Genomic DNA, 15,814 nt, shown 5'->3' on the forward strand with positions numbered 1-15,814 from the left:
TTCACACTTATGCACTTTTAGTAATGGGATTTTCATGAATGATGTTTTATAGGCCTACCACGTTTTAGATAAGACTAAAACTAAAAAATAAACTAATATTAATGTTCATTAAATTTTTATTTTTTGAAGTCTGTGTAAAATTAGTAAGTTACTTTTAGTCTATTTTACAATTTGGTGCATTTTTTGAAGATGGTATAATTTTTTAAAGTTTATTAAATTCATATCATAATGCTTCAGCTTACTTTTGAAAGATTGAAAAATACATGCAAAAATGACAAGAGTTTTCATCCAACCAAATTACACTTAGGGAAAAAAAATTGTTACCTGAACTTTTATAAGTGGAAATGGTAAAGGGGCTTATAGTAAATGTAAAAAAAATAAATGCGTGAGCAGAGTGGGTGGAGGGGTGATTTGGGGATTGTAAAAAAAATTTTCCAATACAAAAGTTGTAGATCATGCAAAAATCTACAACTTTTGTGGAGAACATAACCTCAAAATTTGAGAAAAAAATTTTTTTTCTTCATTTTTTATTTTTCATTTCTGCAAAAAATAATTTAATTTTAACAAAACTTGGTGAAAGACCTCCTTCTGTGTCTTAAATAACCACAAATTTTTTTTACGTCAACTTTTGTCGGAAATCGCAATATCATTTTTCACCCCTTTTCAACCCTCTACCACCTCCACTTGCCCCTTTATTTTTTTTATGTTTATTATAAGCCTCTTTACCATTTCCACTTATAAAAGTCCAGGTAACAATTGTTTCCCCCTCTAAATGAGTTATTTCGATCGGTCTATTTAAAAACATCATATCAAAAGAAATTCTTTTGCCATTAAAAATTATAATTTTGTTACTGTAGAATATATCTAATTTTCTGTAATTGTGTTTACTCATGTGTTTTCTTCTTTTAGAGATGAAATATAATGATGATCCAGTTTCAGACTAAGTTTATATACTCTCGGAGAAATAAATGAGTCTGAAATCAACTGAGCAAATAATAGTTGGATTATAAAAAAGTTATTTCAAATACTGATATAAAGGGAAATTTTAAACATTTTTTAAAAATATTATCCAACATTTTATTTGTATATATGTTTTCATAAAAATATTAATTATTCTATGTTTTTGTGCTGTGTGATTGTAAAATATTTTCATTCAGAAATATCAAGCAAAAGAGTACACGAATAAATGTGTAATTTTATTTCTGACAATATCCATTATTGGGACTCTGGGAACACTCTTTGTTAGGAACATGTTAATAAAGGATTGGCCATTATCATTATTGATAACAGAATATTGAAGCAATAGAAAATGTCAATAATCTTAATTACTAACTGATACACATATACACACTGCATACTGCAGACAGTAACTGTACTTTATTAAAAATAATCATTATAAACATTTATATATATATAATCTACCGACAGTAAAACATCATCAGTTTACTGGTATACTTTATTTCTACACTATGATAAAGTGCAGTAAAATATACAACATGATAAGAGAAAATTTATTGCAAAGTTATTATGAAAGGCAACTTAATGAACTTATCTTTCTCCCTTGACAATAGTTATGCATGACAGATTTCTTAACATCAAATCGTCACGATAAATCATTCAGTCATTTAACAGAAATGACTCCTCTATGGTAAAATGACTTCATTGTCAGTTTGATAATACTCTTTTAAAAATAAATAACCCTAGAACTAATTTTAAATAAATGCTTGTTCTTATTGCCCACTGCTAATAATAATAATTATAATAATAATACTAATAAAAATAATTAAATCTGATAAAAATTTTGATAAATTCTTTACATCTCTAATCATAATTACAGAAAACAGATTCATAGTACAGTATTTTAAAAATAAAATCTAATTATAAAAACAAGTACAAATAAAATTTGATTCTTGCAATACATAAAAATGTGGGCACCATATTGCACAGCAAATAGTCACGTTAGTTATTTTATAACTAGACTTATTAATTACATTATGTAAAACATATAAATATTAATAACAATAAATATTTGATAAAAAGATTTAAAATAAAATTCATTTTAAATAACAAACAATAAAACAAAAATAAATTACTTCATAAATTAAAAAAATAATACTGATTTTAACTAAATAAATACTTTATAACAAAATTCAGTACTATATTTGCAATTTAAGTTTTTCTATATACATGTAAATAAATAAATAAATAAATATATATATATATATATATATATATTATATATATATATATATATAATATATATATATATATATAATATATATATATATATATTATATATATATATATATATATATATACGTATAAATATATATCTGTGTATAGAGGTAATCATGAGTATAACAACAGGAAAGACTACATATGTTATATATCTTAAAACTAAAACCCGAAATATCACTAAAGTAAAGCTACCAAGTATTTGTTATTTGGTATCTATCACTATTTAGTATCACTATTAATGCAATTTTATAATCTGTTAATCATCAGTTATATGTCTGCTGGACTCTGCTTCTTCAGCTGCCGCTTCTTGCATCCATTCACTGACTTCACTTCGATACATTCGTTTCTGCAGTACTTCACGGTTTCTAGGTCGACAACCTAAGTATGTTGCTGTTCCCTAAAAATAAGTAAATCATACAATAAATTCTGTGATAAAAACGATTCATTCAAATATAGCAATTTTGGAACTTCAAAATAAATCTATATTTATAGGACCTAAATATTCTAATATAGCTTCTGACTAAACAGTTCATAGTTCAATTACATATTTCTGTACATTAAGCATTTTAGTTATGGACAAAGATGTTTCTTAAAAGAGCCCTGTTTTGGATGACAATTCAGTTGTAGCAGCACAAATATGAGCGGGTTAAGCCAAAATTGTAGATCAATGATGTGCCGCTACGTCTTGGATAAAAATACTCTAATCCTTCAAGGGTTCCAGAAAAGAAAGATGTCAACTTCTCAGAGAGGATTATGAATTACTCCTAAGGATGGTAGTATTTGTCTTATGTTTGTTTTCTCTTTATATGCTAACTAATCTTTCTCATAGATTGTTTTCTTCCCCTTAACCTTCATCCATTTTTACCAGGATGGGTTCAATTAGTTTTAGTAAGAATCGTGTTAATTTTAAATCTTGTTCCAACAGCTACTTTTGAACATATCACTTTTTCACACTAAAATGTCATGATAAAATCAAGAAAACTAACAACAGAATTATTAGTGAATTATTATTAATCGTTATGATGATATAATTTATCATCATAATTTTATTTTATAAAATATTGCTGTTAACTAATTTTTAATTGAATCTTTTCCCAAAATAGTAATTATAATTATTTTGTTCATTTGAAAAAGCAAATCGATCATTCTGGCTTTTGGTCTACATAACTGTAATCCTTCATAAAAATAATGTATTTTTCTACAACCTTTTGCGGGTAAAAACCATACAAAAGGCATATTGTTAATGACATAAACCAACTTAATTAAACATTAATATTTTTCTTCCGCTGTGAAATCATGCTAATAATAATAATTAGTCTAATCATTGAAATAAATTAAAATAAAATGACTATTAAAACGTAAAAAAATAATAATATGGTAATTAGGCAAAAAAAAACCTGAATAATGATACGCAAATAAAATTTTCTTAAAGGGCATTTTGTAAGTATACAATCAATTTTACTGAAATTCCTTTGCCACTAGCAATACTACTCGCTGAATTTTCTGGAAAGTCCAACAGCATGGAAATGTCAAAAAAATGTTTCATTTACACACTTAAAATAAGAAAATAAATATATTACTTTTAATAATTAAATCATGAAAAATAATACTTACACCAACAACAAAGTCAGATTGGAGACTTTCAAGCATATGAAAATCTGTCACCCAACTTTGGACTTCTTCCCATTTCAAAAACACCTCTTCATGAAGAAGTTTTTCCTCTGTAAAAACAAAGTGACATGAATTATAATTAAACTGCAGCTTATTACAGTATTTTGCAAATTTAATTTCACAGTACCAATAAGAATATCTTGAAAGAACATATACACATTCATTCCAGTAAGCGGGGCAAAAAAGATAAACACCATTCTGAGAAAATTTTTTTTCATTCACAGACATCATGAAGAATTGACATTTTTGTATATGTTCAGAGAAACTCGAATAAAAAATGTGATAATACACTTCTTGAATGAAGTATAAAACCAAATAACTAATAAGTGTGGTCTTATTTACTGTGTAATAATAAAAAGGCAAAACATAAAACCAAATGTTAAAGTAAGGTTATGATGGATTTAATGACTAACCTTGTTCAAAGATTTTATTGCAAGAGAATTTATCCATTTGATTCTCCTTTATGAGTTTTTGTGCATAAATAAATAAAATTTTTGTGGAACACCATGTTTTTAATTACCTTAAAAATGCTTACATATGTGCATAATTGCTGATCATTTTCAAGAGTATTTAGTTAAAGCATATTCTTCTGCATGGTTTTTAAAATCTTTTTCTATCGATAACTGAGGTACGGTGCACATTTTCCTTTCCTTGTTAAGTCTTTTATTCTTAAGTACACATACATGTGTCTGCAGATAAAAGATGGTATATAAATAAATATGATTTTTAAATATTTTAATCATGAAGATACACAAATTTTCAGGAAACGCTAAGTAACAAAACCAGTAAATATTATATGCTAATCAAAACGTTCATTTTCAGAACTGGTAAAAAGGAATGCACTGTATAAAAAAACATTTTATTTCAAAAGTGTTTGTAATGACTGTTAATACTATATATTAGGCTTACATCTATTCTTAGTTAATACTTTTTAAACAGCAACAACTTCTATGGTTATTAGCCACAATAAAAAGCCATTATGGAATAAAATGCACCAGTTCTTAACAGAGATAAAAGAAACAGGTTCATTAAAACTGGCTTTTCCTGTTTGCATTTATCTTCCTTTGCACCCTTCAATTTCCAAGTGACCAACCCCTGAAAGCAACTCATCATATTACAAGCAATGCAATTTACCATCTTGACCAGGACTTATTTATTAATCATTATTTTATGATTTAGTAGTTTTATCTACTTGATTAAAATATTCTGTTCTTCTAAAAGCTTGCTACACACAACCGAATAAAACTCCATTTTTCTTAAAACACTTTGAATTTATTGTATAAAACAATTTCAATTATTTTATAATAATTTGTTACTTAATTTAATTGTTCTTCACATAAAAAAGTTTTTCTTAAAACTATTTTTAGTAAAACCCAGATTTAAAACAAAGACTCTTACAAAAGTTTAAACTAAATGGCTATGTAATTCTGATACAACCTATGAAGCATACTTGAAATCTAATTGCTGTGTGTATATATTTCTGTAGTAACTCTGCAGTCATCATTTAAAAAACACATTGATTTCTCTCATGTTTTAGCCAACTGTTGACACCATAATAAGAACAAAAAATATGTTTTCATCCTGTGTGTGTTAGTCAATTTGGGAGCCTGCTAACTGTGAAACATAGTTATCACCGGTATTTTTATTATAATAAATGTAAGATAGGGTAAAATTCTTCATCAGATAAATTAAATGTACAGTGAAAATGTTACGATAGATGGAATAATTAAAAAATGGGTCAGGTAGTCAATGAAGGACATAAAAAAGGGCATAATGCCATCCGTGTAGTGAACTTGTGTTCTGCTTTCCTTTCATACAAGCAAGTACTTTTGGTTACTGAATTCCTATAACATGACTCAATGATAACTGTTGCCTCTGACTAGACCTTGAATTAATTGTGTTGTATGATTTACAGTACTCAGCAATGTGTTGTTTTATGACAATGCTCAGCTGTACAATGCTACTTAAACCCATCAAAAATGTGCAACTCATCTTATTGTTTAGCTGGGAACAAGTGTTTATCTCCATACAGCCCAGTCTTAGTGCCAAGTGATTTTCGTCTGTTTTTACACCTAAAGAAGAGCCTTTCTAGCAACATTTTTATGATGTTAAGAAATGAAGGCAGAACTATTTTGTCTCCACAGGTGGCTTTGTTCTATAACGAGGATGTAAACAAATTGTTGATCAGTTACAGTAAATGCTTCTCTAACAGTGGAACTGAAAAAATAGTATAAGGTGTGGTTGATAAGATAAAAAAAATTAGAAAAGAAATCCATTTGTTTATCCATCATATCAATATTTGTTTCTGAATATAATTCAAAGTACTAATAAATATTTTTCCTCAGAATTTGTTTCAATACGTTAAAACAATTACTAAAGTATTAATCTTGTCTCTTAAAATAATGGTGAAACGCTACTGATTTTGTTCTGACTATAAACTGGTAAGCCAGTGTTTTGTAGAGACAAATATTCAATGAACAGATTAAAAAAATATGCTTTTACAAGATGGTCATACATATAGTGTACTACTGGTCCTTGCATTGGCAAAGTTTTGTCATCAAACTTTTCATGCAGAACTTCATAACTTCAGAATATTCATCTTTTTTATCTTGGAAGTATTGTTTTTCATTTTAATTAGTTAATCTAAAGCATATTATTAAATGCTTTATTATTAATGAATTATGACTGAGCAATTGTAAGGTGAGGTCGTGTCTGGACAGTCATGGCTTATCTTTGATTTAATTAAAAAACTGAGATATATTGTTATAATAATTGTGTTTTCGCTTTATAGTCTGTCTTAATATGTCATGTTCTTCTTGCCTTAAAACAGTGCGTGGATTGAGGAGTATTATGTGCAATAGTTGTTATGGTAATTAACTTCAGATTCTAGTGAACTTATTCTTATCAGAATAAGTTGTACAAAAATTTGTCAGCATTTCAGAAGTAGATGCTATTAAATGACTGAATACAGATGAGTACAGACTTAATTATAATGAGGTATAAGATTCAAAATAATGTTACACCTCAAGCCTTTAAAAAATTCATAATTACTAGTATGTCAAAACAAATTTTCAGTTTGTAGTTTACAGCAAAAATAGGAGAATTAGTACTAAAAATATAAATTATAGTAATACAAGTGTTTAAAAATAATTTAAATTGATTGGGGATAGTGATGATTGCCGGTTAATTAAGCAAAAGTTACCAAAGTAATATGAGGTATCAGAACAAGTACTACCTGAATGTTTGATAAATGCTGTGGCTAATACAGCTCTTCAGAAGCCAAAGAGCTACTGAAACTACTTTCACTTATGAATATCATACAGTACTTGAAGGGGCCAATGATATTCTATTAGATGGTAATTATATAAAGAATATAAATGAGGCTTTTAATAAAACACCTTTGACTGTATTACCTAATATTTAAAATAACAAAAGTTATTACAATATCGTGATCGGAGTATATCTAGAAATTAAGAATAAAAATTCTAAACAGATTTCAGTCTATTTTATTAATGATGGAGTTAAAAATTCCAAATTTATATGAGGGGGAAAACATAACAATTATTAAAAATGGCAGTATTTTTTACAACATAACCTTCAAGTTTTAACACCGTACTAAACTGTTAAGCCAATGACAAAGTACAGCAAGATGTATTAAAAAAGGAAACTTCATTAAGTGGTTGAAATTAGTTAACTTCATTAAGTGGCTGAAATTAGGTAACTTCAACAAGGTGACAAAAGAAAGTACTCTTACTCCACAAATAAAATAATTGCTGCAAAAATGTCAGTTGATATGGTTGGGAACAAGTTCTTTGTATAAGGAAATGAATAGTACGAACAAGTAGTAATAGCAAGTAGTGGTCATCTGCTAAGTTTCAATCCCAGATTATTGAATATGCATAATCAGGATTAAACTGACACGTATATTTCAAATTATATAATAATATAGGTTCCTCAACTAACAAAATTTGAAGTCATTTTTATATGAATAGTATTTCTTCTTTTATTTGTAATAGTGATCAGTTTCACGTAATTTATTATAATATGGGGTGTTTATATACAATCTGAGGAAGTTGGAAGAAATCTGTATTGATCTTAAACCTGATGTTATTTGTTTAAAAAAGCACAGGCTGTATGAAAATGGGATTAATTTGAATACCTCAGAATTATATAAAACAAGCAGTTTTTGTTAAAAAATGTTCATTAAAATCCCTTTTTATTTTTATGAAGATTATCTTAAACAAACAGTAAATTTTAGTTTTTAAAATATTGGGTTGTAACCTAGCGTATGTGGCCTAAATTGGTACCAAGTGTGTTTTAATAGTTTTCACACCATAATGCAATTATTTGTTTTCTAATTGTGTTCTACCTGTTTCATTGTATTTTGTGCTAAGCTGATGATTTCTACTCCAATATTCATGGGTCAATGAAAAATATTATTATCCATAACCATGACGAATCTTTGGCTTATACTTATTTATCTTTTTTATATTGTACTGTGAATGTAGCAAATGATTATGAACAATCTTATTTGGTTTTATTTGATGGAATCCTGTTTAAATAAAAACTGGTCAAAATTCACAAATCACTCCAGATGCTTTAAATATACAGCAAAAGGAACTGTTGTTTATATAAACATAAAAATATTATGAACCAGTCATCCTGAGTTGAATAAGGCTAGAATGTATTTTAAAAATCTGTTTGAAAGTGTATACATAGTTTTAAAAGCTATAAGAAATGGTAATAAAAAATTTACATAATATTCCTCAAGATCTACAATTTGTTTTGGAGATTGCCTAGAAGAAAGGTGAAATCAAGCCAAGGATGATTGAACTTTTTTCTTAAATTAGGATCTAAACACCAGAAAAGCTATTAAGCAGGTCATTTTATAAAAATTATATGTAAGTGAAAAAAAAAAAAGTGGGTTTTCATTATCACACGTCAGCAATGCACCGATTCTGTCCAGGAGTTTATCAAAACTCCTGGACAGAATCAATGCAGGAAACAGATAATAAATTCATATGTATTTATGTATTATCTGTTTCCTAATAAATGGATATAGAGCAGTTATAAATAGTATTTATAACTATTTAGATTTCAAACAGTTGTAAAAAATAAATCATTCTGCTGAGGTTAATGTATGTCACTCAAATTTAATGTATCAAGGTCATAATTATTTAAATGTCAACTTGTTGCATTCTTTTCTCCTATAATTATTAAAAAAATATATACGACAGAAAATACGTATTTATCAGTTTTTAAAAAAAAATTAACTTATCTTCTTTTTGTCTGTTAGGATAAGCCAGTTTTATTTTTGAATTCTTTACTGTAAAACAAAAATAGGAAGGTGTTTAGTGATAATGTGTAAAAGTAATATAAGGGCACTGAACACCTTTTTGAAGTATCAATGAATTAAGCTTTTTACCTGCTCCTTGAATGTACTTTAAATGCTGGTGATTAGAGTTCAGCATAATAGAGTGTAAAGAATGTAAAAATGTATAAACATGAAAAAAAACCAGTACACAAACCATCTCGCTTTGAAGTTTGTCGTTTATACTGTATCCTAAAACGGAAAGCTTCAAGCACAGATGCGACGACAATTGTCAATACTATCATCGTAAACAAGTAGAAAAGGATAAAATAAATTCGACTGGATGGGTGAACAACTGCTGCATAACCATCCATTAATATAAACCAGTTGTTAACTACTGTAAGTTCAAACAGTGTTACACTACTTGTTGCTAAATTTTCAAATGTATTTAGATAATAATATCCTAATGCAGAACTTTCATTCATTGTGTACCGGTAAAATTCTTCTACAGCAGTACCCCTGAAACAAATACAGCCATATGTAATTTCATTAACAATCTTTTAGTCCAAAATTTTAATCAAATTATTTAATAAATCCAACAGCAACAAAAAAAACTTTCAAGATGTAAAGTATAAGATACCTAGAGAAACATAATGGAGATTTATAGATGAAAAACTTATTTATCAAACTTTTTTTTAATATTAATAGTACCTCTTAATTAGTGGTTATGATACAAGAATGAGACAAGGCCACGGCTACTTTAAGTTACATAATGCTTAAGTGTTTGAAATTTTTTTATGTTATCATTACATGGAGGAGTATCAGTACAGAGTGACATAAGCTATATTCAGTAATTCAGAATACCTTGTTCTGTCCCCGAATTGACAAGTGCAGAAGGAAATTAGGCCCATAGCTACCTAAAATATCCATATCCTCTATTCAAGAGAACACCACAGTACTCAAGTTAGTAAACAAATATATGATGAGGTGAAGACTGAATTAATATATATTTACGAAAATATCCCCATACACACACATACACATTTATATATATATAAACATTTAAGAAATTGTCACATTAAAATTTAAGTCTTGAATAAATATTTACCTTGCTGTACTGCTTTTCAGAATTGTTATATCAGAAGTAATAAAAATTAATGGCTTTCTCAATAATGTTTTTAAGCATATTACTTATGCCACATCTTCACTGGTCATATAATCTGTTTCAGTTAGTGTTAAGGGGCAATATAATTCTTTTTATGAGACATTCTTTCTTTACAGACTACGCTTTTAAACCAAATGTAGCTACTTTTTATTTTTATATGTTTGTTTCTGTAAACATTTTTTCCAATTCCATATATACATCATATTCCTTAATAATAATTTCATATTATCACCATAAATATACTGATGTAGAATTAAGTCTGACGGCTTCAGTCTAATAAGTTTTCCACAGTATACCACTGGCACTAGTCAATAATCCCTTTTTCTTTGGTATTATTATTTTCAATATTTAATCAGGAAGTTCAGAAATGTAGGCTATTAAAAAATCAAGAACAATAAATAAAACAGTAGTTTTCAAGGAATTTTTAAAATTATAAAAACTCTGCTTAATCTTCAAGAGTTTGTAATTCAGAATTTAGTCTAGGAAAAAATACATGTTGTCACAGATAAAGCCAAATGTTGAGGTGATAAGGGCAGGAAACTAGTGTGTAATCATCACCAACCAGTATTTAAATCAAAAATGCTAGTAAGTTATTTATGGTCAATCAGTTGATTGCTCACCAAATACATTTTAAATATTGAGTTGGTTCTCTGTTACGTATAAGTAGATATGTAAGAAAGAACTGATGCAAATTCACAATTCCTTTTTTAAAAATTTATCTTGAAAATTTCAGATATGAGCATAATGGCACACAAATGAGTGTCACTGCTACTAGCATCAACCTTTCTGTACACTTCTTCACACACTTGGCACCCAACACATACCAGTAATACTATTTAGCTAGATCGCCTTAAAAAAAAAACTGGTTTCAGTTTGTTAATATATATTTGTAATATTCGATTAACCACTTAACTAAAAACCAAGATCACTAGTGATACAATAATATTTTAATTCCATATGAACGTTGTAAAAATATTGGCCAAACTGTTATTTAAATAAAAAGTATTACTGATTAAAATTTTGCAAGCATCAACACATAAATGTGCAGTAATTCTATCTGGAGTGTCTGAAGTAATGTTAGGACTACTAAAGGAATAATGGAGGAGATAGTGTACTATGACAGGACATTGAAGGTAGCAAGAAGCAGTCACTAGTCCAGCAATCCAACCCTACTCAGTGCATCAACTGAGCTTTCTAAATTTGGACAACTAATACATGCAAGTTTGGAACTGCATATAGAAATAATATCAGTGTTTTATTTGTACCTGTCTTGGGCAGACATTAATTTCCCCCTGAATTTAAAGATTTTTTTATTTAAATTTAAATAAATATTATGTTAAATATAATTCAAACATACTTGCAGCAGTTCCGCATGTCATATCCAGCAAATAATTCCATTCCAATGATAGCAAAAAAATAATAAAGGACCAGCATAACAACAGCAGTGGAACACATAAGTGGAGTAAGCAGAGCTAATGTGCCAATTATATCCCTATACCGCTTTTTTATCTTGAAAAGCCGCAGTAAACGCAGAGGTCGAAGAACAACAACGCATGTAAAACTAGGGAACATATTAATAATAATGACACCAGCAGCTGCAGCAATAGTTACTGTAAGATCATAGCAATTCCAACCTGAAGTCAAATACTGGTTAAATCCCAAACCTAATATTTTCATTAATGCTTCTATTCCAGATACTGAAAATGAAATCAGAACATAAAATATCATATTAGTATTGTCAGAAATATTTAATAACATTAGAAAAAAGATTAGTTCTCCAGGACAGAAGTCTCACTGGTTGTATCCTGGACAAATCAGCAAAACTATCCTAATCAGAGCCAGTCCATCTGTGGGTTGTCCCCTTTCTATTATTTTATTTTATTCCTTCTTCCTTGGATGAGTCTTATAAAAATTTAATCAATCACTGCTTCAGTTCCATCTGTGACATCATGCTGGCAACTTCTAACAGCCGGCAGGGCAGCAATTTCTTTATTGAGGCTCAGTGAAGTGAGTCTTAATTGAGGGGGTAATCCTCTGAGTCTTTGGAATGTCTGGCTCTTGTTTCTTATTCAATGGTTAGACAAGAAGCTAAACCTGAACCGAATTGTTTATGAGGTAAAACAAGGCCCTATTCCACATAAAAACTAATATAATCTGTTAGTTTACAAACAGATTTCATGGTAAGTCTGTAACTGTTAAATCAATCCGCTAAATTGTTTTTCCAGTAATCTTTGACTTTTATTATTAACCGTTATGAAAAATAAAAGAATGTCAAAAAACTTTTGACAAAGCTTTTACTTTTAACAAAGCTAAATGTCTAAAGTAAAAGTAGTTAGAGATAAGCACAAAATAAAAGTATAGTTTAAATAGTAAAACTTCCTTCATCAATGGTACACTGAGGAAATTGCTCTGTCAGAGATACTTTTTTTGGAAAGATTATGAATAAACAAATAAATAAGCAAATGTCAAAACATTGTTTTTAAAGTAATGGATATTGTATATTAAAATAAGGTATATTGAAGATAAATATTATCATTTTACAAAATGTGGTTGTTACAAAAACAACGTGAAAAATATAAAATGAAGTTCTATAAAAAGGTGGATTATATATTCTTTACTTTTAATTAACCCTTTTGTTGCTACATGTTTATATGAATGTCTTTCTACTCCATATTTAATGATTGTATGGTTACTAAGTATCAAATAAACTTAATTTATTGATATTTTGAGATAGAATTTTAAACCTATCGAGCTGTATTTAATAATTACTGTTTAAATGGGATAAACATTTTTTTAACACACTTGACAATTTTTTGGTCAAACTATCAACTTAAATATCCTTTTTTATTTAAAAAAGCAAGATTATTATAGAATTTTCATTATATTTATCATTCTTAATGTAAGATCAGTTTACAAGATTTGATCTCAAAATGAAACATTTTTCTAACTTTGTTGCTTATAATATACCAATGATTATAATAAGGAATCAAGGTTTTATGTCAATAAATTGATTGTGAATTATGGTTTTTCTAAATAAATTCAGTGAAACATCCTTTGTCTGACCAGACGAAGCAAAATAATCTTGTCCAAAGAAGAGAAGTAACCATACTGATGATGAAAGCTGTTATATATTAATATGTTTTAATACAAAAAGTCATACTCTTTAATTAAAGTAACATCTATATTACTATGAAAATAAATGTTTAGATTACAAATAATGCCCATTATCGCACAAACACTATGTAGAAAAATTTGACCAATTTTACAAATAAAGTATTAATTGCAACTAAAACTGTATTGAAATAAAACAATGGTTTCTAAATGACACAAATTTAATAATCTGTCATTAATTTATAATTTTTTACTTTCTTAAAATTTTGGTAGCAATGACTGCTATGGTCAGGAGCCATTAACCACAATAGCATGTAGTGAAAATGCATTCAGGACTGTTTAATTTCCTAGCAGCAGGCTATCTCAATCTGTTGTCACAATACTTTGCATAAACATGGTTGATTCTTCATATCTAAAGGGAGACATATATTTGTCTTATCATCTCATATCACCTATTTTTTCTGTCCTATAATTATAAATTAACATATTTCTTAATAACTACATTGAACAAGCATTTCAAAAATGTATGTAAAAGAAAAAAGTTAAATAATTAGAAAATGAAAAATGTAACTGTACAAATAACCAGTCTTTTCAACAAATTTGGCACAAATGGATATCAGTACATTAAAAGAGACTAGTATATATTTATCCCTTTATATCTCCTGTAATCTTTCATATGAATAATGTACATTGGACATTTATGAGTATGTATGGTATAAAAACAGTTACCTAACAAGATATGGTATATTGGAAAGTAAGAAGGTTTATTTAATGTGTTTTGCTAATTTCTGAAACAATAACTAGGTTAAACTACACTAATTTACTCGTAAAAACAAAAGTAAAATGATTATTATATCAGTAATTATATTTGGTTTACTGTTGTTTATCAAACTTAAGTATCTGCTTTGATAATAAATTGTATTTGACATAATTACTAAAACAGCATTATTATTTTATCAACTACATAATACAACTGGCTGAACAAAAATCAGATGAACCTTTGCGCATATGTGTTGCGCAGCGTCTCTAGTATGGCCTTCAATCACGCCGCGTCACTTCGTTTAGTTCTGAACACACAGCTAGCACATAAACATGTCTACAACAATAGCATCTCCCGCCAAGTGTGAAGTGCGTGCGGTAATTCAATTTCTTCAGGCTGAGGTGTAATGCAGCTGAAATTCATCTACGAATAAGTAATGTGTATGGTGAAACTTCAATGAGTGACAGCAAAGTGCGACAATGGTGCAGAAACTTTAAAGCAGTACGTACAGATGTTCATGATGCAGGCAGTCAGGGAAGGAAGCGAGTGTTAACCAATGATCTCACTGAGCTCTTATCACCCATAGTCACAAAAAATTAATACATATAAAAACCTGATTCTTTGAGCTACACATTATACTAAAAACAATGAAAATAAACTTAAAAAAGAAATGATGAGATAAAAAAAATAGCAGTATTTAAAGGTTCTGATGATAGAATTATAGAAAATGTTTATAAAAAAAGAGATTATAAAGTACCATGATAGTTTTACAAATTAAAATAACAAGAAATCAACTCAGAGACTAGTAATAGTTTTTCCTGGAATACAATTATGCAAATAAAATAATAGAAAAGATTACTAATGTATATTATTAAAAAAAATATATAAAAAAGCATATAAACCACATAACCATATTATAAAATATTTAAGGAATAACAATAACAAAGATGATGCGCAGAGGACTTAAAAATTAAATGTAATGAATGTAGTAAAATTTATACTGGTAAAGTATAACAGATCTTTTAAAAAAGATCTACAGAACATTAAAATGCTTACAGAAACATAAAAACAGGTGTGTCTAATGTGGCCGACCATTTGGTGCAATATAATAGTATTACTGATTGTAAAAATAATTTAGAAATTTGTAATAACAATATAAAATGAATGTACTTGAAAAATATTATAATTATAAATTTAAACAAAAGTATGAAATGATAAACCACCAGATCGTATTTGAAGATGATATTTTAATTAAAGACATAGTGGGCTGAAGCAGTTGACAACAATGATTACGAGTATAAGATGCATGATATTTTAAATTTGTCATTCCAGTAATGACAGTGGAGTTGTGTTATTATTACAACGTGGTTAATAGTTTTATGTTTTCTAATTTTTTTTTGTTATTTGTTTGATGCAATTATAGAACTGTGGACTGACTGATGATGAGGCATCCCGCAGAAATAGACTATTGGTATTAGTTTTTTTAGGTTTTTCAGTTACAGTGTTTTGGTGGTTACATTATTTTTTAAATATATATATATATATAAAATGTTTATTT

The 15,814-nt window shown here is 27.9% G+C and overlaps 1 protein-coding gene across 6 annotated transcripts in view; it reads right to left on the bottom strand.

The window, feature by feature from the left end:
* Positions 1–2,327: 2,327 nt before the first annotated feature.
* Positions 2,328–15,814, bottom strand: part of LOC142323371 (two pore channel protein 1-like) — a 71,603-nt gene continuing 58,116 nt past the window's right edge. For all 6 annotated transcript variants that reach the window (XM_075362903.1, XM_075362904.1, XM_075362905.1 and 3 more), the window contains 4 exons: positions 11,743–12,082; positions 9,438–9,739; positions 3,853–3,959; positions 2,328–2,635 (listed from right to left, as the gene is read on the bottom strand). In XM_075362903.1, coding sequence (XP_075219018.1) covers positions 2,495–2,635; positions 3,853–3,959; positions 9,438–9,739; positions 11,743–12,082 — 890 coding nt within the window. In that variant the 3' untranslated portion in view covers positions 2,328–2,494. The remainder of the gene's footprint in view (positions 2,636–3,852; positions 3,960–9,437; positions 9,740–11,742; positions 12,083–15,814) is intronic.

This window comes from Lycorma delicatula, chromosome 4, assembly GCF_047948215.1.
Source record: "Lycorma delicatula isolate Av1 chromosome 4, ASM4794821v1, whole genome shotgun sequence".
In the NCBI taxonomy this organism is placed as follows: domain Eukaryota; kingdom Metazoa; phylum Arthropoda; class Insecta; order Hemiptera; family Fulgoridae; genus Lycorma; species Lycorma delicatula.